Source organism: Phyllopteryx taeniolatus, chromosome 10 (assembly GCF_024500385.1).
Source record: "Phyllopteryx taeniolatus isolate TA_2022b chromosome 10, UOR_Ptae_1.2, whole genome shotgun sequence".
NCBI classification, from domain to species: domain Eukaryota; kingdom Metazoa; phylum Chordata; class Actinopteri; order Syngnathiformes; family Syngnathidae; genus Phyllopteryx; species Phyllopteryx taeniolatus.
The window spans coordinates 24,719,794-24,742,409 of record NC_084511.1 but is presented as its reverse complement, the minus strand read 5'-3'; the positions used below and the strand labels follow the sequence as shown (position 1 = coordinate 24,742,409).

Genomic DNA, 22,616 nt, shown 5'->3' with positions numbered 1-22,616 from the left:
TGACTTGTCAGGTGTCCTCGCAGATCGGGGAGGAAAAGTCACTTCAGGATAATTGTTAAAAAACAATCCAAAAAAATACAACCTCACGGCTTCGATCTTAAATTTAGTTTTTATGCTCTAAAAGATGACTTTCTTCATGAAGATATTGTACTTTTCTCTAATTTTGGACTTTATTCTTATCAAATTTATCTAAAAAAATAAATTAATGAAAAATAAACATTCCTGTAATATGACTAATGTTGAATATATACAACGTTTCTCATGTATACAATTTATTTCTTGAAAATATACAACCTTATTGTAAAAATTATGACTTTGATCTTGGCTTTATGATTTCAATCTCAAATATAAACTTTGTGAAAATATTCTACTTTTTCCTCTGAAACCTTTTCCACATAAATCTAAAACTTCAATCTCGAAAATACAAAACTTTATGAAACTTTGCTCAAATATCCGACTTTATTCTTAAATAATAATAATATGTCACATTACCACTTAAATCTTCAAAATAAGTTTTGTTTTTCCTTAATTATGCATCCTTATTCGCTCCAAAATGTACAAACTTTATTTCCCCAAAATACACACAGTTATTCTACTAAAATTACAACGGTAATCTTGAGAGTGTACAGCTATTTTCCTCGTAAAATATACAGCTTCAGTCTCAGCGTTTTTCTGAAGGTGGCCCTAAAAGTGCTTCTTTCATATTTGTAAAAATGTGTAATCATCGGTAAGAATCCGCAGGTGTTTAATTGGATGGCTTTTCCCTTATCGGTCCGCGGCCATTTTCGGAAATTGCTCCAAAGTCATCTTTCCCTTCCCCACGATCGGTCCACGATGCCTCGCGTGCCTTCCATATACGCCGACACCTTCTACGAGCCTCTGACCGACGACGTGGAGGCTCTCCTCGGCCGCTTCCAACACGGCGACTCGATCCGCCTGGAGCGCTTCACGGCCCTGTGGAGGGACGCCGGCTTCTCGGACGTCTTCCTGGGCATCGCCGGCAGGAGCGAGATGAGGAGATTCTGCCGGGTGACCCTGGCCACGGCCGTCAAGTACTTCCTGCCGCCTTACTGCTACCAGGTTCGGGTCGGGGGGCTGTACCTGATGCACGCCTTCTACCACATGCAGCTCGCCGTTCCCCCGGTGCGGATCCGCCTGGCTCTGCGGGACTGGGACGACGTGGAGAAGTTCTTGCGGGACTCGGTCGCCTACGGCCACTTGGACGTGCTTTATGTCTACCGGAAGCTGGTCTCCGGCAAGGCGGTGGACTACACCGCCATGCCGCATTCGCTCGTCTTCCAGCGGCCGAAGAAGGCCAAGGGGCAGCAGGTGTGCGCCGGCATGCTGGCCAGGGCCACCGCGGTCAAGGAGCTGCTCACGGAGGACTACCTGGAGGAGGTCGCCAACGTCCAGAGCCACTACCGCAAGATGAAGAACGACCTGTCGGAGGTCGGTACGGCTGCCGACAAGGATTTTTGATTGCTTCAATCAACAAAATAAAACATCAATAAAATAGATGAAGAAGAAAGTGGCGATAAATTACATAATTTGGCACAGTTTCCATGTTCAAAAGGACTAGGAGGAAGTACAAAAAAAACTAGTCCTGTTATGTATAGATCTATCCAAATAATGAGCCTGTGAATACATGCAAAATATTTCTATTATTCATTTACATTTGAGTCTTGAAAGGGACGGATGAGAAGGGACAGGTAAAAAAAAAAAAATATATATATATATATGAGCCGGTGAATTTTTAAAATTTTTTTTTTTTTTTCCAAAGCCAAATCATTTGTAAACCATTAATTTTCAAGGGTAACACAATGAGTTTGAAATGGTAAAGTTATTTGTGGTAGAGCGCAGTCCCTATCCCCCATCAGTAGCTAAGATTACAAATGACATATTGATAAAATTATAATTCTGTAGTGTGTATGAAATATCTGTCTATGTATAATAGTTATTATTATTATTATTATTATTTTTCCATTCTCATTTGAGTAAAGAAATGCCACTGGTCACTACTTGCACAAATAGGGTCAATCAATTAGCTTTAAAATGGTACATTTTTGTAATTCTGTCACTTTGTGGTCATTGTAGGTCCGCCTCCAGGCCACCATGACCCATGCAGACTTTGCCTCACGCCTTAAAGACACTTTGAGCGAGTTCCTCACATGGCAGCAGAAGACTTTCAACCCAACCAAAGACGGCCGTAAGGATGAGGAGGAGTCCACTGAAGGGGGGGCCTGCCGTAGCCGGGCCACCCTGCTGGCCTCCATCAAGAAGCGGGGCTATGGCCACGAGCAGGGGGGCTCCAAGTCCAAGAGGTGCCGCCAAGAGGCGGCGGCGGATTCGTCCGGCTCGGGGCCCGAGTGGCAGGGTCCCAACAAGACGGCCAGGCCCCTGTCACTGAGGGCCCGCACCTTGAAGACTCTCGGAAAGAACGCAGAGAAGTCATAGCCGCAGACGTGGCTCCTGAGCGCCCCCGACCAGGAGACGGTGGCGTTGAGGCGGAAGAACCAGCAGGGGCGCTACAAGCAGTAGAAGGTCCACGTGTGCACTTATTTGTTATATTGTTAAGAAATCAAATGTTGTCTTATATTTTTGATAATATGCAATCAATTAAAAATATAAGATGTGATCAACTTATCTGACGACCCGGTGAGAACGGCGACGTCACCGTTGGTTTGTACAGTATGTCGACGCCGGTGAAAATTTCCAAGCCCAGCAATATGCAGCCGTCTGCATTTAGCACACCTCTGTTATATGTAACAAAATGTTCCTTTTGTAAAACGAAGAGAAGACAGTGTTTGGAATAATTGAAAATTAAGTTCTCTCACAGGTTGAATAAAGGATTTATCTATCTATCTATCTATCTATCTATCCATCCATCCATCCAATTTAATGGAACAAATATTAGAATTTAGGTTGTTAATGCACATCGGTGCTTCTGTTGGCGTTTAGGCCAGCAAAGAAAGTGTCTTGGTTACTGAACTGAACATCGAGCAAATTCTCTGAATCTCAGGTATTGAATATCCAGCAATTGGGCTGGATCTTTGGTACAGAACACACAGGTAATAGTCTATCCTGGATTATGATTTGCCAGCAGTTATTCTATGCCTTGGCTTCTGAGAATCCAGCAATTAGTCTGTATATATTTACTGAACGACCAGTAATTAGGCTGTACTGAGTAATCACCACACGAGTGGTACACTTTCATCGCTCAATGACTCTCCATACTCGTGTTTTGTATGTCCAAAATGTTGTCATACTAGAGTGGCTCCAACTACCGTAGACAAATTCCTTGTGTGTCTTGTAACATACTTGACCGATAAAGCTGATTCTGATTGATCACCCAGTTATTAGTCGGTGTTCAAACCGAGTCAACACACGGCAGCTATTTTGTTTGTTCCTGTGCATTCATTAGTTGGGATGAATGTTCGTAATAGAAAATCCAGGAGGTAGTCTGTTTTCAGAGTTGTGATTTTTGTTTTCTTTTCTGCCCCCTCTCGGTCAGACTGAACAATTACATCAAGAAAGAGCTCGGGGCCGGAAGTATGCTGGAGAAGTTCCTCTCGCGCTTCCTGTCTATTAATCCACTTGTTGATGAAGAAGGGGAGTGTGACAAGACGGTTCATTTTCAAGTTAAACGGACACGTTTATGAAACAATTAATTCGGTTTATTAAAGCAGCGGCCGGCCGGGTGTTGAGTGAGCGTCATGTTGGGTTGGAGGGAAGCCGGCGTCCTCGGGTTTTCCGTCGCTCTGGCTGGAGGACTGGCCTATGCCGTCTGGAACTACGCGTTCTTCTCCCGGGAGTCCGATGAAAGTCGCGCAGGGGACGACGGTGCGAGCGGCCGGGGGAAGCTAAGCCCCGACGGAGAGAAACTGAAGAAAACGGAAGACGGGGAAGACGCCGAGCTAACGGTCGCCGTTGCCCGAGTTGAGCCGGTTTGCTCAGCCGAGAGGGCGCCGAAAGTATCCGAGGTAGGCGTCACCACCGGCTGCCACGCTTTCATGCCCACCTCGGTGATGTTTCTTCTAAGCACCGGGGAGTCAACAGAACTTTATTAAATCACAATCAAAGTTTGTTAAGACACTTTCCAATGATTTTTGGCCACAGTCGAGAAGGACAAACGGTCAGTGTGAGCGCAGTTACTGGTTTGGTCAGAAAATAGACAAAAATGTTGATCATTGTTTTCCAAAGTAAACGCAGATGTTTGCAATTGTCTCCTTTTGATTCAACACAAAAAGGTCTGCTTTCATGGAGGAGTTGGGGGACTACACAAATCAGAGGATATTTACTGTTGAGAGGTGGAAATTCAGAGGATTTGGACAATTTTAAGTTAAACAAGGTATCCAAATGATAATTGATTATCAAAATAGTTGTTAATTTGATAGTGGATTGGTTGTCCATTCATCAATTTATTGTTGCGCCGCTATATAGCGTTTAATTTACTTTAATTTAGGGTACTGGCTAATGGTGTGGATGCCAGTAGGTAAAAAAACAAAACAACAAAAAAACATTTCAGTGGTATTACTGCAATTACTTGCTACAGCCTCCACTTCTAATTGAACAACAACAACAACAAACTGCATCTCTGCTATTGAACATCTAGCAATTAGTCTATATTTTAGGTACTTTATCCCCCAGGAGTTAGTCTGTGTCTTACATTATGAGCGTCCAGAAAATATTCTGAATCTCGGGTATAAAACATCCTACAGTCAGTTTGACTCATGAGCACTGAACACGCACAGAATAGTCTGTATCTCAACCTCCACTTTTAATCTCTAACTAAGCCTGTGTGTTTGTGTGTGAAGCAATCCATGTTGGTGAAGCCAGAGGGGACCCAAGTGCTGGTTCTGGGCCTGGATGGAGCCGGTAAGTCCAGTTTGCTGTACTGTTTGGCCATCGGCAGCCTGGACGTTGACATGGTGCCGACGCAGGGCTTCAACGCTGTCTCCATTAACAGAGAAGACCTGCACATTGAGTTCCTTGAGAGTAAGTCTACTTAAAAAGTAGTCTTTTGTCTGATTTACTTGATGAATAATTCTTCAATTTTGTGCTATCAAGTGAATACTCAGGAGTTGGTCTATGTTATAGCAACAATACATCCAACAGTTAGACCGAGTCTTCTTTCGAGCAACCAGTGTTTGGACAACCCTGATTTAAACCATGCCCCAGCTTGCCCCCTAAAATAATCGGAATCTAGAATCTATTTGTTAATTTTCCGAGATTGGAAATTAAGTGAAAGGGTTTGGAAAAGTCATGAAAAACTATTGCTAAAAAAGTGTATGAACACTGGCTAGTTTATTCCTAGCAGTTGGTCACTGTCATGTGATAAACAAACATCAAATTGTCTGAATTGTAGCTACTAAAGACACAGTATTTAGTCTGCACGTAGACTGCAAAACAACCAATAGCGTCGAGCAGTTGGTATGTACCTAAGCAAATGAAGGAACAGTAGCTATTCTGTGTCTTAGATATTGAACAAGCAGCAATTAGTCTGTATCTTGGGTACAAACAGCCAGCCAATAGTTTGTGTCTCGGCTTTTGAACGTTCAGCAATTAGTCTGCATTTTGGGAACTGAATACCCAGCAAATAGTCTATTGGTTACTACTAGACTTTACACGATCAGGATTTTTGGGGCTGATCACCTATCAGCGAGTTTAAAAAAAACGATCACAGATCTGATCACATGATAGAGGAATGTGTCTATTTAAATGACCTGTTAATTTACTGTATATTCTTGTGTACTTAATTTCTAAAAAAAAAAAAAAAAAATATTTACAATAAATAATGTATCTTTGTTCATCTATTTATGCCAGTGAGGCATAATAATAATACGCTCAACCCAGCAACTAGTCCGCCTCTCAGTTGCTTCCAGTGCCTTGTCTTGTGTATGTCGTCAGTCGGCGGCAAGGCAGAGCTGAGGCCTTACTGGCCGAGGTACATGTCCAAGGCGCTGCTGTTGGTGTTCGTGGCGGACTCATCGGCGCCGCAACTCTTCCCCGTCGCCAAGGCCCAACTGCACGAGCTGCTGCACTCCAACCCCCGCCTGCCTCTAATGGTACTGGCCAACAAGCAGGTGAGAATGATAGAAACACTCTAGAAAAGCTACAAAAGGCTTATGTTGTCCCTCACCCCAGAGTATACCACAGCAACAGATGCTGTGATTTTAGCAATTGAAAAACTTCAAGAAAGTCTATTCAAAGCACATGGCAGCAGTAAACTCAACCCACTTCACAACAAGCAGCAGTTCGGGATAGTGAGCAGTTTTTCAAATAACAGGCTTCAAGCTATATAATGCCACTCACAGTTAAAGTTTACTGACAAAGTAAATATAAAAAAATGAAAATTAGATTCTCTGTATTTAAAACAACCACATTGCTTTGTCTTGGTAAAATGTAGCTAAATGCGAAGAAACAATGTAAAATGCCATAGGCTAACAAATCGCGTCCATGTCATGGTGTTATAACCCTTTAAGCGACGGACATTTGAAGACACAGTGGAGCAACATGTAAACAGCTAATCTAACAATACTGACAGGCATCTATTCTTTGTCCTCTGAGTAGAACTATTAATAGTACTGCGGCTTACTGAAGAGCTGTGACCGTCTCAATTTATATTGGTATATTTGTATTATAGTGGCTCCAGGCGTCTTAAGGTGCACACACAGAAGGAGCAGCATAGTGTCTATTGAAATTAAGCAGAAAATGCGGAAAATCTTTATTTACATTGTTTAATTATGTCATTACTCATCGTTTTATAAAGTACAATATCTTAGTGTGCTATTATTCTTATTAAACATTACAATTTCTGGGGGGAGGAGAGGCTGGAACGGCGAATAGGTGGGGCAAGCACCGTATTCTGTTCATTGTTATATGTAGGCTTCCCTCGAAAACGATATCGCATATCTCAAGCGATTACCTGTAATAATTAGGCTTTACATGATCAGGATTTTTGTGGCCGATCACCGATCAGCAAGTTTAACAAAAACGATCACCGATCCGATCACAAGATGGAGCAATGTGTCTATTTACATGACTTGTTCATTTATTGTATATACTTGTGTACTGTATCCACCCATCCATCCATTTTCTGTACAGCTTATCCTCACAAGGGTTGCGGGCGTGCTGTTGCCCGTCCGTCCCAGCTCATATTATTCTCTCGCATTTTAGACAAAAGTTAAAACACCAATGACCTCTAGGGGGCATTCAAAGGTTGGCCACTGACATAAATTTAGGTCAAATCAACATTACATGACAGAAATAATGGGTGCTAACTTACTGTAATTAAATTACTTTATTGCAATTAAATTACTTTAATAAATACTGTTAATGACATGCTTACTCTAACTTTCTCACAGTCCAAGCTATATAGACGGGTGTTGTTGCCCACGATGTACTTCAGATGTGTACAGGCTGCAAATAACTTACATGTTGTTTGTCTGAGACACCGCAAAATAGTCCCACAAAGATGATGTGTTTTTTCAACCACAAGATTGAAAAAACTTTATTGGCCGTCAGATGGTTACTTACAGTACTGCGCAACAAGACGCGTGACAAGGCTAAAAATAAACTAGCTCTTGGATTCATACGCGACGAAGACGCCGAGTTAAATGTCTTGTGCGGAGCCGATCGATGACGTCATTTATCGGATCGGCAACTTATGACATGAAAGCCGATCAGCATCAAATGCTAATTATCGGCCGATACCGATAACACCGATCAGATCGCCGTAAAGTCTAGTAATATTAAACAAAATTACATCCTGGAAAAGGCACAACAACACTAATCTTGTCTTCCAGGACCTTCCGGGCGCCTGCAGCATCACCGACCTGCACGACGCTTTGGAACTTTCCAAGGTCGGAGACCGCAAGTTGTTCCTCATCGGCACGTGCGTCAAGAAGGGCGAACCCGAAGTTAGCTCAGGCGTGCGAGACGCCCGAGAGCTCATCATCCAGTTGACCAGCGGCAAGTAAACGTCGCCAGATCCCAAATTGTTTTATTTTTTTATTTTTTGTAATTTTTTTTTCTTTCCCCGCCCCTCTCTCTCGCCTTCACGCCCGCCGGCGATTGTTAATGTTCTCGTGTTCCTATAGCACCTTGTTCACTGGGGTTCACTAAACCAGTCCGACTGAAACAAAGTTGAAAAATAACCCAAAGAGGTTTTCACTGTTTCTGTAGGAGATCAAGAATAATGTTCAGTCCAATTCAGTGAAATTGGATTATTTCCGACAGTGATTGGGAATCACTGAGGAGTTCAGGCGATCGTGTTAACTTTATTGTTAAGCAAATGTCAATGCATGGGAACAAAAGGACAAACTATGAGGGAAAAAAATGAATCTAATGGGACAAAAACTGCATTACTAACAAAGGAGTATTAGTGCCACACTGGAAAGATTTTTTTTGAACAATTATACCATGGGAATCCATTTGAAATAAGTCGGTATTCTCAAAACAACAAATAAAATAAAAGTGCTTATCTTACAAGAATAAACTACAACTTGGACTATTCTTGTATCATAATGATCTTTTCCATGTAATATTCAGACTTTTTTCCACCCTTTCATAATATTACAAAGTCGTTCTGTAAACACCTTCACTTTTTTTCGGGAGAAATAAGATTTTTTTTTCTTCCTCATTGCGACTTTATTCTCGTCAAATTGGTGCTTTTGTTTTCAGTGTGGTCCTGGTAATCGAGTCCCATTACAATTTGGACCATGACACCTTTGAACCACTAGACGTCGCCAAAGTTCAATGAAAGACTTGCAGGAAACAAACCAAAAAGTATTGAAAGTATTTTTTTGTTCTGAAATGAGAGAGACTATACTGCGTGTCAATTGTTATTTGATCATTTATTGACATTAAGTCACGCAAATAAATGTCAATATTGTTTACTTTAAATATCTTAAGGCCGCAGTAGCCTTCCTAGGTTTTGTTTTGGTTGTTCAATAATGTGATTTATTTTTCAACTTGCAAGTGTTGTCTATACTTTCTAAAAGAGTATTAAGGCCACAACTTAAAAACGTACACTGCAATAATATATTTGTAATATTAAAAGAACAATTGTATTTTTGAGTTAAAATGTAATTTTACGAGAATAAAGTTATGTAAATTCTACACTAAAGTAATAGATTATCAAGAAGAAAATAGGTTTTTGAGATATGTTTATATTTTTTTAGATTAAGCTACAAAATCTACATTGATAAAGTTGTAATTTTACAAGAATAAATTGGTGTATTCTAAATTAAAGTAATATATTTTTGACATATTTTTAAAGATTAAAGTTGTAAATTTTAGTGATTAAAGTTGTAATTTTACAAGAATAAATTTGTGTATGTTCGATATTAAAGTAATACATTTTCAAGATAAAAAATGATGAATATTCAAGATAAAAAAACTCATTTTTGATACCAAACTATTTTTTTTTAAAGGTAAAACAACTTTATTCTTGGAAAATTCTCACTTTAATTTTGTAGTGTAATTATTTTTTTTCTGTGTGGCCCTAATACTCCTTTGTCGCACTTTGAAACGGGATTAAAACGAATGTCAAATGTTTAAGGTCTTTTCTAAAAAATAAAAAATAAAAAAGCAAGAAAAAAAGATAAACGACGATGGTTAAAACTGTTTGACCACTCAAAATTAAAAACCGTTGGGTAATTCATTAGCTGGTCTTGTAGTGAGTTTATTTATTTCTTGAATGTATTGACGTCTTTCTGAAGAAGTCAGGTGAGGTATGAAGAGCATGACTCAGGTTTCAAGTGCGTGGTTGCTCGGGTCGCACGTCTCCACGGCAACAAAGAGAGCTCAGAGTGCCACCTCCCCGTCATCTTACAGTTGAAACAAAGTGAAAACTTGAATACGTCACGGGCTTATCTTTAAATATTGTCACTGTCCTACAATTTATTGCAGGGATCAAACTTGTTCGATATTCATACTTGGCAAGTGGACGCCGCTCTAATAGACGCCATGCCCCAATTAATCCCTAGGCGTGTCATCTACGTCAAAAAATAAAAATAAATCTTGTGTTTCATATACTAACAGTTGGTCTCCCCTCTAAATAGACTCCTAGCCCTCTTTGCAGTTGACTATAGACTTCATAACGTTAAATGACATGTTCAGCTCCTTAGCGGTTCCTTCTGTTAGCGTCCTTTTCAGCTTGATCAATGACTCTTAAAGACATTAAGGGAAAGGGCTGAGTTTGTCTTTATCGTGCACAGCCAAAGCTTTCAATTGACATTTTAGCGAAGATTAATAAGTGCAGCGTGCGCGCGGTGGGATGCCAGTGGACCGATGCCAGACTGGCGGCAGAAGACCTCATCAAAGTCTGTGACATTCACTATGCAACCACAACAATAAACAGTGTTGAGTTGAATAATGAAGTAACATCTGTAGGTTTTTGCAACAGATTTTCAAATTTTGAAAAAGTCAACTAAGACCCACAACAGAACAGGATTTAAAAAATGTGTATTATACAAAAAAAAAAAGATTAGAAAAGTGTATTTATTTGTTTTGATTGATTTTTATTTATGCGAAGCACTTTGTTTCAACTGTGTTTTTTTTAAGGTACACCAAATAAAGTTGTTGAATAATAACTACAATTTTTTTTTAAGTCCAGAACAAGAAGTTTGATGCTAATGTATTGATTTTTCTTTGATTTTTCCACTGGATTTGTAAACTTTAAAACAGTCAATTTGAGCCACCATTGTGGACCAAATGAAGGTTCCCTCCCACCTGCACAATAATATCCCTTAAACATATTTATATCAATATTCTACTGTACACACACAAACATGTATATGTGAACTTTGAGTAAACTCCATGTCTGTGCCATCCCCTCCTCTCTCTTGTCAGCATGTCACATTAACAGCACAGAAGCGCGACGGTCTAATCGGATCAAGAGCCCACACAGGAAGCGCTGGGGACCAATCCTTCCTCACTGTAATCAAACGACACATAAGGTCATTTATTAGCATTATAACTGATGGCTACGCTACGATAAGGCATTGTGGCTTCACAACACGCACAGAAATATTCCAGTTACAGTAGACTAAGTAGTACTGCTTTTCTCTGACGAATTGGCGTTCGTAGATAGGGTTAGCGATATTCTGCTGATCTGTTGAAATGGATTGCAGAGGTTTTGATGCCGCAGCAGACATGAGCGCCGCCATCTTCTTTATCCGCTCCAACTGAATGTTCATAGCAAATATAACAAATACAACTAAATCGAATTTGTGTATGAACAAGCACTTATGGCCTCCTAAAAGAAGATACAGTATGAGATTGAGGGGAAGAAGAAGTCAAAGATGAGCAGCTTCCAAGTGACAAATTCCTCACACGTCCGCTCGCTCCTCTTAGCAACAAACAAAAACAAGGCGCCATTTGCATTCCCTTTGCATTTTAGTGCTCCAAAAACATCACAGCACACTCGCACTTTCTCTGGACATTTTGACCACCCCGTAAGCAGCCGATGCCATTTGTGAACTCGTGCTTTGCTGGAAGAGGAAAACCGCCGCTTACGTACTACTGTCGGCCTTTATTTGCTGCCAATACGAAAAACACACAGGATAAGGAGAAAGGAGTGTGATAAGGGAACTTGCATTGATTTTCTTATTAGGTAGAATTAAGTCGTAAGGGCAATAATTTGTCATTTTAAGAAAACGCTTCCATGGAAATCATCCATTTTCAAATTGGATATTTCATGGACGGCAATCTTAATATTTTGTGCTTTCTAGCCTATAAAAGATGCGCATTTAAATATATTCAAGAAAAAGGCAATACTTAGTCCCTAAACAATGTGAAGTACATCACAAGATTATTTTTAAATATAAATATTCAATAAAAATGATCATATTTCGTGCAATCGTATAGCTGTGTATTATATTATTTCAAGGTATTAAAAATAAGATTAATATTATTAACCACCATTTCGCAGTACTGTATACGCCACATAATAATAATAATATATATATAATATAGTAATAAATAATAAACATTGTTATCTTGCTTGTATAGTTGCCAGTCATTTTTTAAGGTTTTTCAGGAAACAAGAAAAAAAACCAACAAATTCCACAAACGAGTCCACTTCCCTAGATTTTCGTGGAATAGCATGACCTGGGTGATTTGCACAGACGAATAACATAACTTTTAGAATTATTGATAAATGTCTGAAATAAAAATGATCATATTTTCCAGATTATTTTTATGATGTCACTGATAGGTTAAAAGAGGTGTGCAAAGTCCATTTGAAACAGTTTAAAATGTGTTAATAATAATAAGTGTTTAATAAAGTGTTAATAGAACCTGACTGAGATGTGTGTGTACAGTGAACATTTTAAACCAAACTTAGAATTATTATTATTATGACTAACATTAATTTGATCCTGTTCAAAATAATGTTTTGCTCAGTCTAAACATAAAAAGACAACTTAATTAGAGGCTGTACACATTGAATGGCAAGATCGATCAGTTTTCAATTTGGGTTTTATCATGTTTTGGAAAAATAACTTTTCCTAATATGCTTGTTTTGAGGGTGTGACGAGACAGCAACACACCCACATGCTGATCAGTCACACGATTTTACACAAAATTTCAAACGAACTCTGTGCATGTTTATGGCTTAAACACAATACTACTTTGAGCATTATACCAGAAGTACCTGTTAGGTGGTTTCAGTCAAGCAGGTTATGCAGGCACTTTCTCACCACATATTCTTTCAGCAGGAAACCACAACCTCCATCTGACCCTTGCCCTCCTTCCTTTACACTCATTTCAGAAACAGATTTTCAGTGCTTAATAGAGCAAGGAACCATATTTGGCAATGTGTATTTTTACTCACTTTATCACCAAGTCATCACATTACACTTGGTAATTAGTGTGCAGATCCATGCATGTGGCACATGCAGCAGACACATCGCAAAACAAAAACCAAAAAAAACAACCAAACTAAATAATACCGTGAGTGTTATTGGGCAGCTTGGCGATGAAGTGCTGCATCCCTGAGTGAAAATACAATTGACGCTTTTTTCTTGTCATTTATGGCTGAATTCTCATTTTTAAAAACACTAATGGCATCAGAACAGGAAAGGCAGCTGCCTAAGACACTCAAGAGTGCTCATTGTTGTACCTTTTATCATTAGCATCAACAGTGCGCCGAGCGAGCGGGCCAAAGCTAGCGCACGACGATGAGCTCACATCCTTTTTGCAGACAATGGAATTAACAACACCTGTCGTTTGTTTGTCCCGTGATGCTGATCGGCGCGTCCGGCTCGTGTTTCTGTCCGTCCCGTGGGCTGCATGCAGCCTTTGAGTCTGGCTCGTCAGGCAACAAATAATACGTCAGAGGAAACTGTTAAAAAAAAATCTCGTGTCAAAAGTACTAACACAGTACCTAAATAAAAGTACAGAATTTAAAAATAATAATAATAATAAAAAAAAAAAAAAAGGTTCTTGGTGAAGTACTGATTCAACTCCTTTACCGAGGTAGAAGTGGAAAAAGTGCAGTCTGAAATGTACAGTACAAATGTAAAACATGTTTTTTGTTCTTATTTAGTACCTTAGCAAAGCATTTGTACTTGGTTACTTCCCACTACTGGAAAAAAAGTGCCGAGCCCATTTTGACAAAGTAGGGGGTATAAAGTACAAATATTGGTTTTCATATGTAAGGAGTAAAAGTAAAAAGTCTTCAGAAAAATAAATACTCAAGTATAGCGACCTGAAAAATCTACTGAAGTACAGGAACAAAGTATTTGTACTTTCTCACTTCCCACCACTGTCAAAAAGCCCCCAAAATATACTACACAAAGCACAGAGAAGCCATTTTAATTCTTAATTTATTAACAATAATCTGTCATTTCATGTAAACACAGCAGTTATATACTCAACAGCACACAAACACCTTCATTTTCCCTAAATTCAAATATCTTCATACACAAAATAAAAAGAGCTAGGAGGCAGGAAGAAGAGGAAGTTCCAGGAAAAAGGTCCAAAAAGGAGTTGGGGGTGGGCGGGTGTGGATGGGTCTCAATCCAACACAGAGCCCAGTTTAGCCGGAAGACCCTCGGCCTGGCGCCACTGGGCCCTACGCAGCTCGAACCAATTCTGGAGAGAACACAGCAGAAGAAGGGATGTGTTAAAACAATTGGGGCTATTTTTATTTATTTTTATTTTTGGAGAGGGGGTGCCCAAAACCACCTGCAGAAACTGAAAGACAAGAAGCAATGATGTAACAGACCTGGGATGAATAGTCCTTATAATAGGTGCACTTGTGATTCCCTTAAGAAGGGTTTCAAACAAAACAGTGGCTTCTGTAAACACGCTAGGTACTCCACGTAGTAAGGCCTGAATCCGTGGGTCCAAAGTCTTTTTTGTTCGTTGAACTTCATTGCTTGTATAAGGACTAAGTGCCGAGTCAGTTGGTCCCAGTCTCAAGTAGCTTCCCTGCCAGTTGCTTGAAGGCTAAACTGGGTCCTGAGTCATTTGTTCCAAGACTAAAGTAGGATCTAAGTCTGTTCATCCAAGTCTTAAGTAGGTTCTAAGGTATTTGGGAGTCTAAAGTAGGATCCAAGTCAATTGGTCTATACTAGCTTTTGTCTGCTGATCTAAGTCTCAACTAGGTTCTGAGTCAGTTGTTCCAAGTCTTAAGTAGGTTCTAAGTCTGAATTGAATTAAGGTTCTAAGTCTTTTGTAGGTTCTAAGTCAATTGTCTAAAGTAGGATCTTGGTCTTTTCATCCAAGTTTAGATTCCAAGGTACTTAGGAATATAAAGTCAGAGCCAAGTCAGTTGTCTGAGATAGCTTCTAAATTTGCTGCTCCAAGTCTTTAAGTCGTTTCCAAGTCTAAAGAAGGATTTAAGTCTGTTCATCCAAGTCTAAAGAACCATCTATACGTCCAAGTTTTAAGTAGGTTCTAAGTCAGATTGTCTGACTCAAGGTGCTAAATCTGCCAGTAAAACTCTTAGTTTGTCATTCAGTTATTTGAAGTCTAAACTGGATTCTATGTCAGTTCTTCCAAGTCTAAAGTAGGTTCTAGCGCTGTTGATCTAAGTCTAGTAAGTTCTGAGTCATTTGGTTCTAATTTAAAGTACAATCAAAGTTTGTTTGCCCAAGTCTAAAGTAGGTTACAGTGGGAGGAACAAGATGTGAACCCTTTGGAATTTCTTAAATTTCTGCACAAACTGGTAAAAAAAAAAAAGGTCTGATCATCTTAATCACAATTAAATGTTTTTGTATTTTTATTGAACATAACCTAAATATTCACTGGACAGGGAGGAAAACGTAAGTGAACCTCAAGGCTACAGATTCTCCAAGAGCTAATCAGAGTCAGGCCTAAACCAACCTGGGGTCCAATCAATGAGACAAGATTGGAGGTGTGGCTTAAAGCTGCTTTGGCCTCGAGAAAACACGCACCAGTTTACAATTGTCTCATATTAAGAAGCCTTGCCTGATGTGTACCATCCCTCGTTACCTATGAATAAGAATTGTTGACTTGCTGGAAAAGGTTACAAATCAATGAAAGTCTTGAAGTTGATAATGTCCCAGTTAGACAAATTGTCTATAAATGGAGAAAGTTCAGCACTCTTGCGCCTTTTCCACAAGGAGGGCCCGCCCTGTCAAGACGATGACAAGAGCACAATGCAGAATGCTCAATAAGGTAAAAAAAATGTAAAAAAAAAGAACCCTAGCATGTCAGCTCAAGACTTGGAAAAATCACTGGCGCATGCCAACATCACTGTTGGCAAATCTACCATATTGGACAACAGAAGTCCAGTTATTGTTCATGTCCATCCGTCGATCCACACATCCATTCTCTGAACTGCTTATCCTCAAACAATAACAATACAAACATGGATTTCTATGAAGCGCAGTAATGGCCAAATACAGTTTTTGTGAAAGAGTATACATTTTTAGTGCATTAAGTTTGCTCATAAAGACAGAAAAAACGTGTTGGCCCAAGGCTATTTTGGAACAGTACTCTATATGTTTAGAAATACCATAGTGAGGAATAAGCAGTAAGGAAAATGGATGGATGGAGGGAAGTAAATGTCCTCGGCACTAATTCAGCAGCAGTTTATTCTCTGTATATTTTTCTCGAGTGTAGTTTTGATTGGCGACTTGTACGTTGTATTATACGTTGCTGGGCCTCTCGCCGTTACATAACCGAGGCGGAGTTGACTCTGTTTTTTCGGCGTCGTCCACGCAAAACAAACAAGGTGCTCAAACGCATGGCGCACGGAGGCTGCGGCACATTGTAGACGCGGTTTATGTGAAACGGGGAGTGGCACGCAGCCCTGTGTGTTACTGTGTGTGTTTGTGGAGTTGAACCGTCTCCAATGAGGGCTTTGTTAACAATCCAAAAACACTTGAGAGGAAATGAAGTCAAGTCTTTTGATCAGGCGCCACATGTGAACCTTGCACCCCGCCCAGACCAGACCGAGCCCCGCCGCACACAATGAATAGAAACACTCGTAAACACCTGACGTGTGTGTGTGTTTACAGTTGTAGCGCACACATGCACATGTCAAAATATGCAGACACACGAAAGGAAGAAGTAGATGGATGGATGGATGGATGGACACAAGGATAGCTATACGGTGGTGCCCCAAGATAAGAGTTGAATTTGTTCTGTGGCCACGCTCGTAACTCAAAATGCTCCTCACTAAAATGAAGGAAAGTGCCATTAATCCACCCCAGCCCCTTCAAAAATGTTTTTTTTTTTTTAAATACGAAAAAAATTACTGTAGCGCTCTATAATATTGTACTTTATAAAAACATACAGTACTGATGTAATGAAACCGAAAGTAAACAAACAGCTTTTGCCACTTTTCTCCTGTTTGAATTCAGTGGACATTGTACTGATCCTTCTGGTGTGCACGCCTTGGCCACCTGGAGGCAGTACAACAGATATACATAGTCTGTCACAGCTCCTTGGTAAACTGCTGTCCTCGCTGAGGACAAAGACTATATGCCTGTCAGTATTGTTATAATATCTGCCTAAATGTGTTGCTCCACCGTTTGTGTTCAAATATCCGGTCCTTAACTGCCGTGTCAAATTTTTGCTCGCAAGTTAAAGCAAAAAATGGGCCAGATAGCTCGTATCTTAAAAAAAACAAATCGTAAGCTGGCTCAAGGCACCACTGTAGACTGCGTATACATTGCTCAGTTGTGTGAAGAAAGCTACAATTTCAGACCGTGCCTGAAGGCAACACCTGACTGACGGGACGCCTCACCAGGGAGGCGTCCTAACGAGATGCCCGAGCCACCTCGTCTGGCTCCTCGCGATGCGGAGGAGCAGCGGCTCGACTCTGAGCCCCTCCCGGATGAACCCGGACACCCTGCGGAGAAAACTCCCTCCTGCCAATCCAGAGGTACCCATCAGTTGCTTCTGAACTCTCAAGTTTCAAGTTTAAAAGGTTGTTTTCACCTCAAAATAATCACATTTCTGTCCTTACTTGACGTCTCCGTAACTTTGTCATTTTTTTTTTTTTAAACTATTGATTGATCTGGAGGTGTCATTATCACGTGGCTGGTTTAAAGGAGAGGTCCCCAAATGGGCCAAAGGTACATTTTGGATTTGAGTCCTCCGCATTTCATGTCATGACAGTTTTTCATCAAGTCTACTGGATGACTATTTGATTAGGTTTATTTCTGCTGCAGATTCACACTGGTGCTATGCTGTCAAAGCTGGACTAACTGGTTTGTTGGCTTAACGTGCAGAAAAAGGGGATGGATGAAAGTGTTTTAAAAACACGACGTGAAAGCAAAGCTTTGTTTATATGTAAACACGGTTATTTACATGTGAGGGAAATAATGGACGTGCCCGCATCACTTTGGTACCTTTACTTAGAGGACACTGCTTTTTTTTCTTCAGGTTTTATTATTCCGACAGTTCTTTTCAATGGGAAAATAGTTTGTTACACTTTAATATTCAAATATTATTTGCTTTTGAGTTTACTTAGTTCAAACGGGTACATTGGTTGCACATGATTAAAATGTGTTAAATTAACATACATTTGTTTATTTTCGAGTAAAAAGCAGGGAGGGGATTGTACTTTTCTTTTCCAGTGTGGGACAATTTCATCCCAGTGCTACTTTTTGATCTATAACATGGACCACGTTCATTCTCAATTCCAAGACGAACCACAAAGGAGTTCAGAGGGGCCAAGTGGTTGCACAATAAAACTTAAAAGTGAATGGAAGTAATGTGCTGAACTATGTTTTAGATTTATTTCGTGACACTGTATCTCGTATATAACAGTGTTTATGTGTATGTTTATAGTGTCACATTGCAAATGTCACTCAGTATGATGCAGTGCACTTTTATACACAGGGGGAGGAGGGGGGGGGGGGGACACATACCGCTTATTTTGGGTATTTTTTTCTGAAACATAACACTGTTTAGGATGCATAATCCCAAAAAAATAAATGAAAATATAAAATAAAATTAAAATATCTTATTTAATCCAAGAGTGTAAAATGTGAATTATATCAAATCATCAATCTACAATATAACCATAAAAAATATCTCAAATAAATCTATATTTGTAAGATGACATTCAAGTGGTAGTCATGATGACGTATGGGAATATTCGTAGTTTATGCCAAAATAAAAATACAATGACATAAAATAATGTACTTAAGTATATAGTGTATTTTATTTGTATTATACTACTTCATTATTACATTAAAGTGTGTAAAATATTAATATACTTATCAAATAAAATACAAAATACTCTAAACTATAAAAATGTTATATTTACTTATATCAATTATTTTTAATAACAAATTCAAGTGTTCGTCATGATTGAACGGGGATAATTGACACTAATACTGAAATAAAATATTGATGAAATGTTATTACAGTAATAGATTGTATTTTTAAAGTGTAAAAAAAAATGCAAAATTTGATATGTTCATGTGTGTAAAATAATCATGTAAAAATCTAAAATATTATAATTATTAAAAAAATCATTGTAGGGTGTTTAAAATGTTTTCATTATATTCAAGTATGTAAAATATTCATCTAATTATAAAAAAAAAAAACTTATAAAATAATCCAAACTAATATAGTGTTGATTAAAGTGTAGCGAAATAGGCCAATAATCGCAGTAAATGCTTCAATAAAAACATATCAAACGACATATGAGTACATTCTTGTAGAATTCTAATGGCGTGATTCCGCACTTGCATCCATCCGTCGTTGGTGGGAGGACTCACCCGCGTCTCAGCCTCAGAGAGTCCGCACTCGGCGGCCACCAGCATCAGCGTCGTCTCGTCGGGATTCCGGTTCGCTTTAAAATTCTCCTCCAAAACTTTCGCCTGGTACTCGGACAGCTTCATGCGCTCCATGTCGTCTTCGTCTGCTCCGGAGGACGACGTTCGGCTGTACGGAGCGCAGGCTCGGCGGCGTGTTCTCGGAGAACTCCGCCGGCGTGTGAGGGGGCTCCGCCGGCGTCCACGGCGTCAAGAGTCCCGGAGGTCGGAGTACTCCTCCGGTGGAGGCGGGGCTCTGACGTCACGGACTCGTGCTAGTGATGTCATGATTTCAGTGGCAGCTTGGAGAGGTCGCAATAAAGTATTAGCTGTAACTGTAACTCGTGTTCATTTAACTCAATACTAATATAAAAAAACAAAATTGCCGCAGATTAAAATATTACAAGTCTGTTTCTAGGAAAAAATAAATAAATGAAGCTGCAATGTATTGATTGCAATGTACATTGGAAATGACTGGTCCCTCAATAACCTGTATTATAGATATATACATTTTTTATATATATATCCCCCAATAGTCTACATGCACATTATAGCATACGTCATCGATTGGTTGCTAACATTCTTCAAATGTCATTGATTTAGAGAATTCCAAGTGACATAAGCAACCAATCAATGATCCTGCGTGTCCGTGGTGCTGATGCTGACGAGAAACAGTATCGCGGTATAGAGGAATACTACATGCAGACTGAGGTAAGGAAATCATGAATTATTAAATTTTTTTAAAAAAAGTTTTTAAGTTAAATATGACATCTATTCACACAGATTTGACTCAAATGTAAAACAAACTGCACACAAAAAATAAATAAAAATTTTTATTTGAAAAAGATAGACTACATGCAAAGTGTATTGAAACGTGACTCATTCAAGCTACGTTTACAGTTTGTAGAGGCACGTTACTATGACGACAGTTTATTTTTATTGACATAACAGGTAAAAGTGTCAACTTCCAGAATTCACTTGAAGTATATATAGAAAAAATAATAAATTGTGAACCACACCCTAGTCAATCATATACTATTGGTCACCATGGCGACACGCTAGAGGTGCTGATAAGCTGCCAGTTTATGACAGACAAACATTGTATACTTCGTAGAATATTGAGGGTGTGATAAGAAAAGGGATATGCTATTATGATGCTTTGAGCAATGAGGACGCACTTTACAGAATTGTTCAACAGGTAATGTTTAAGAAAAAAATACAAAAAACAAAAGTGAAATAAAAGTAAATCAATGAATAAAAATCAAAGTGAAATTCTATTAAAAATGATTAAAATACAAAGAAATTTCTATATAAAGGGAGGAAAACGACAGTATAAAAGTAAATAAAATTTAAAAAATTGAAACTAATAAATGCAATAAAATTGAAATTAAAATAAGTAAAAATGACAAAATTGAAATGAAATACAGAAAGAACTAAATACAATGGATAAAATTTGAGTGAAACAAAATATGAACATAAATATTAATTGATCTAAAATAAGTGAATAAGAATAATTAAAATGAAGTAAAATAAAAAAACAACATTGAAGGAACATAACATCCAACCCTATTAAGTGAAAAATAAAATAATACAATAAATATGAAACCTGATTAAAAAAATAGACCGCTGACAGATTTTACAGTTACTGTTCAGAAAACTGAATTAATGCATCAATTTAGATTAACATCAAAAGCCACTCTTCAGCTAGCACATGATACATAATCTCTCCTGACTAAAAACTCAAATCAAATCATTTATTTTTAGCCTTTGCGTCACACTGGGGGGGGGGGGGGGGGGGGGGGGGGGGGGGGGGGGGGGGGGGGGGGGGGGGGGGGGGGGGGGGGGGGGGGGGGGCAAGTAGACATATAGACAAAGAACCACCAGTCCATGTTGTCGATGTAGACAATGAGCTCGAAATAGCGAAAGCCTACGAAAAGAGCCGGAATGGGAGAGTCCACAATAGATAGTGCACATGACAGGCCTGTCCGAGCAAAAAATACCACCAGCAGGTTGTGACCCTTTACTTCCTGCCCTGTAAACTCACTTCATTTGGGAGTCAGCACAACCCCAGGAGATATCTTGTTTTAGGGGGAAAATTCCTCTCACGGAATGTGGGAAAAGAAACATCCTAATTCATTTTCTACTGGGAAACAAAACCAACTCCAGTTTGTGTACTGTTAATGTCAATACATAATCCTCCACATCTCATTCATTGACTGTTGTAATCACATGACATCAACTCTCTATTTTTAATACAACTAAACCACGACACTGTAACAAAGCACAAAGTTTGAAAACATTGATTCAGATTACATGTATTAGGATGATAAATATTGAATCCCATGAGCGCTCTTGGTCGCTGAATTCTTGGAAATCGTAAATCTTAATAAAAAAAAAAAAAAAAAATTGTACAAATATAGGAACTTTATTACAAATATTTATTTTAATAACGACAACACTTGAAACAAATATTTTAAATAAAACTGAATACAAGTCAAGCATTAAATAAACGTGCCATTTAAAATAAAATACTTGTACAGGGAAAATCCTCAGATAATTAACGGCCATTAGAATTTCTCTCTCTCGCTTTTTTCTTCTTTTTTTTAACCTCCAAAGATTCTTGAATAAGCGGCGATAAACCACCAATAAGTGCTTTCAGTGTTGGCTCCCCCACCAAAACAGAAAAACGAACAACAACAAAATTAGAAAAAAAATACAATAAAAATCCAAAGATGGATGACTCTGCGGGTACCAACCTGCAAGTATTGGGGGGGGGGTTCGTTGTATTTACAAAAAAACAATGCTTTTAGTATGGTGGCCCCAACTAAGCAAAGACTGATGACTGACTATTTCATTTAGAATTCAATAGACATCATTCATGCGGCACGGTGGCCGACTGGTTAGAGCGTCAGCCTCACAGTTCTGAGGACCGGGGTTCAATCCCCGGCCCCGCCTGTGTGGAGTTTGCATGTTCTCACCGTGCCTGCGTGGGTTTTCTCCGGGCACTCCGGTTTCCTCCCACATGCATGAATTGGAGACTCTAAATTGCCCGTAGGCATGACTGTGAGTGCGAATGGTTGTTTGTTTCTATGTGCCCTGCGATTGGCTGGCAACCAGTTCAGGGTGTACCCCGCCTCCTGCCCGATGACAGCTGGGATAGGCTCCAGCACGCCCGCGACCCTAGTGAGGAGAAGCGGCTCAGAAAATGGATGGATGGATGGATAGACGTCATTCAAATAAGTGAAAAAAAAAACAACCTTTAAAACATGAGAATAAACATACTTTATTCAACTAATCCTAATGGTCTGTTTTTTTTCCTTCATATTTTTAGTATAATTGTTTAAGTACTGCACAATTAGTAGAAAA

General features: G+C 39.2%; 3 protein-coding genes across 6 annotated transcripts; 2 read left to right on the top strand and 1 right to left on the bottom strand.

Annotated features, from left to right (window-relative positions):
- The first annotated feature begins 620 nt into the window (after nucleotides 1-620).
- Nucleotides 621-2,859, top strand: LOC133485249 (snRNA-activating protein complex subunit 1-like). Its single transcript, XM_061788671.1, has 2 exons — nucleotides 621-1,449; nucleotides 2,095-2,859. The coding sequence occupies exons 1-2, from the start codon at nucleotides 754-756 to the stop codon at nucleotides 2,452-2,454; spliced, it is 1,056 nt and encodes a 351-aa protein (XP_061644655.1). The 5' UTR covers nucleotides 621-753; the 3' UTR covers nucleotides 2,455-2,859.
- A 692-nt stretch (nucleotides 2,860-3,551) lies between these two features.
- Nucleotides 3,552-20,772, top strand: arl9 (ADP-ribosylation factor-like 9). Of its 4 annotated transcripts, none has more exons than XM_061787377.1 (6): nucleotides 3,552-3,980; nucleotides 4,815-4,995; nucleotides 5,908-6,083; nucleotides 7,806-7,971; nucleotides 17,187-17,365; nucleotides 19,854-20,772. In XM_061787377.1, exons 1-5 carry the CDS (start codon nucleotides 3,714-3,716, stop codon nucleotides 17,195-17,197), a joined length of 801 nt encoding a protein of 266 aa, XP_061643361.1. In that variant the 5' UTR covers nucleotides 3,552-3,713; the 3' UTR covers nucleotides 17,198-17,365; nucleotides 19,854-20,772. The 4 variants fall into 4 exon arrangements, with proteins under 4 accessions (XP_061643361.1, XP_061643360.1, XP_061643359.1 ...); XM_061787376.1 differs by lacking the exon at nucleotides 19,854-20,772 and adding an exon at nucleotides 17,655-18,191 and having other exon boundaries at nucleotides 17,187-17,558; XM_061787375.1 differs by lacking the exon at nucleotides 19,854-20,772 and adding an exon at nucleotides 17,638-18,191 and having other exon boundaries at nucleotides 17,187-17,558.
- Nucleotides 13,816-19,464, bottom strand: hopx (HOP homeobox). The gene is made up of 2 exons (XM_061787379.1): nucleotides 19,215-19,464; nucleotides 13,816-14,100 (listed from the first exon to the last, which is right to left on the bottom strand). Exons 1-2 carry the CDS (start codon nucleotides 19,344-19,346, stop codon nucleotides 14,023-14,025), a joined length of 210 nt encoding a protein of 69 aa, XP_061643363.1. The 5' UTR covers nucleotides 19,347-19,464; the 3' UTR covers nucleotides 13,816-14,022.
- Nucleotides 20,773-22,616: the final 1,844 nt, after the last annotated feature.

Coding starts and splice junctions, on each gene's coding strand:
- hopx (XM_061787379.1), bottom strand. CDS start 19,346: ATGGAGCGCATGAAGCTGTCCGAGTACCAGGCGAAAGTTTTGGAGGAG. Junction 14,101..19,214: donor TCTCTGAGGCTGAGACGCGG/GTGAGTCCTCCC, acceptor TGTTCTCTCCAG/AATTGGTTCGAGCTGCGTAG.
- arl9 (XM_061787377.1), top strand. CDS start 3,714: ATGTTGGGTTGGAGGGAAGCCGGCGTCCTCGGGTTTTCCGTCGCTCTG. Junction 3,981..4,814: donor GGGCGCCGAAAGTATCCGAG/GTAGGCGTCACC, acceptor TTGTGTGTGAAG/CAATCCATGTTGGTGAAGCC. Junction 6,084..7,805: donor TGGTACTGGCCAACAAGCAG/GTGAGAATGATA, acceptor CTTGTCTTCCAG/GACCTTCCGGGCGCCTGCAG.
- LOC133485249 (XM_061788671.1), top strand. CDS start 754: ATGGCTTTTCCCTTATCGGTCCGCGGCCATTTTCGGAAATTGCTCCAA. Junction 1,450..2,094: donor TGAAGAACGACCTGTCGGAG/GTCGGTACGGCT, acceptor TGGTCATTGTAG/GTCCGCCTCCAGGCCACCAT.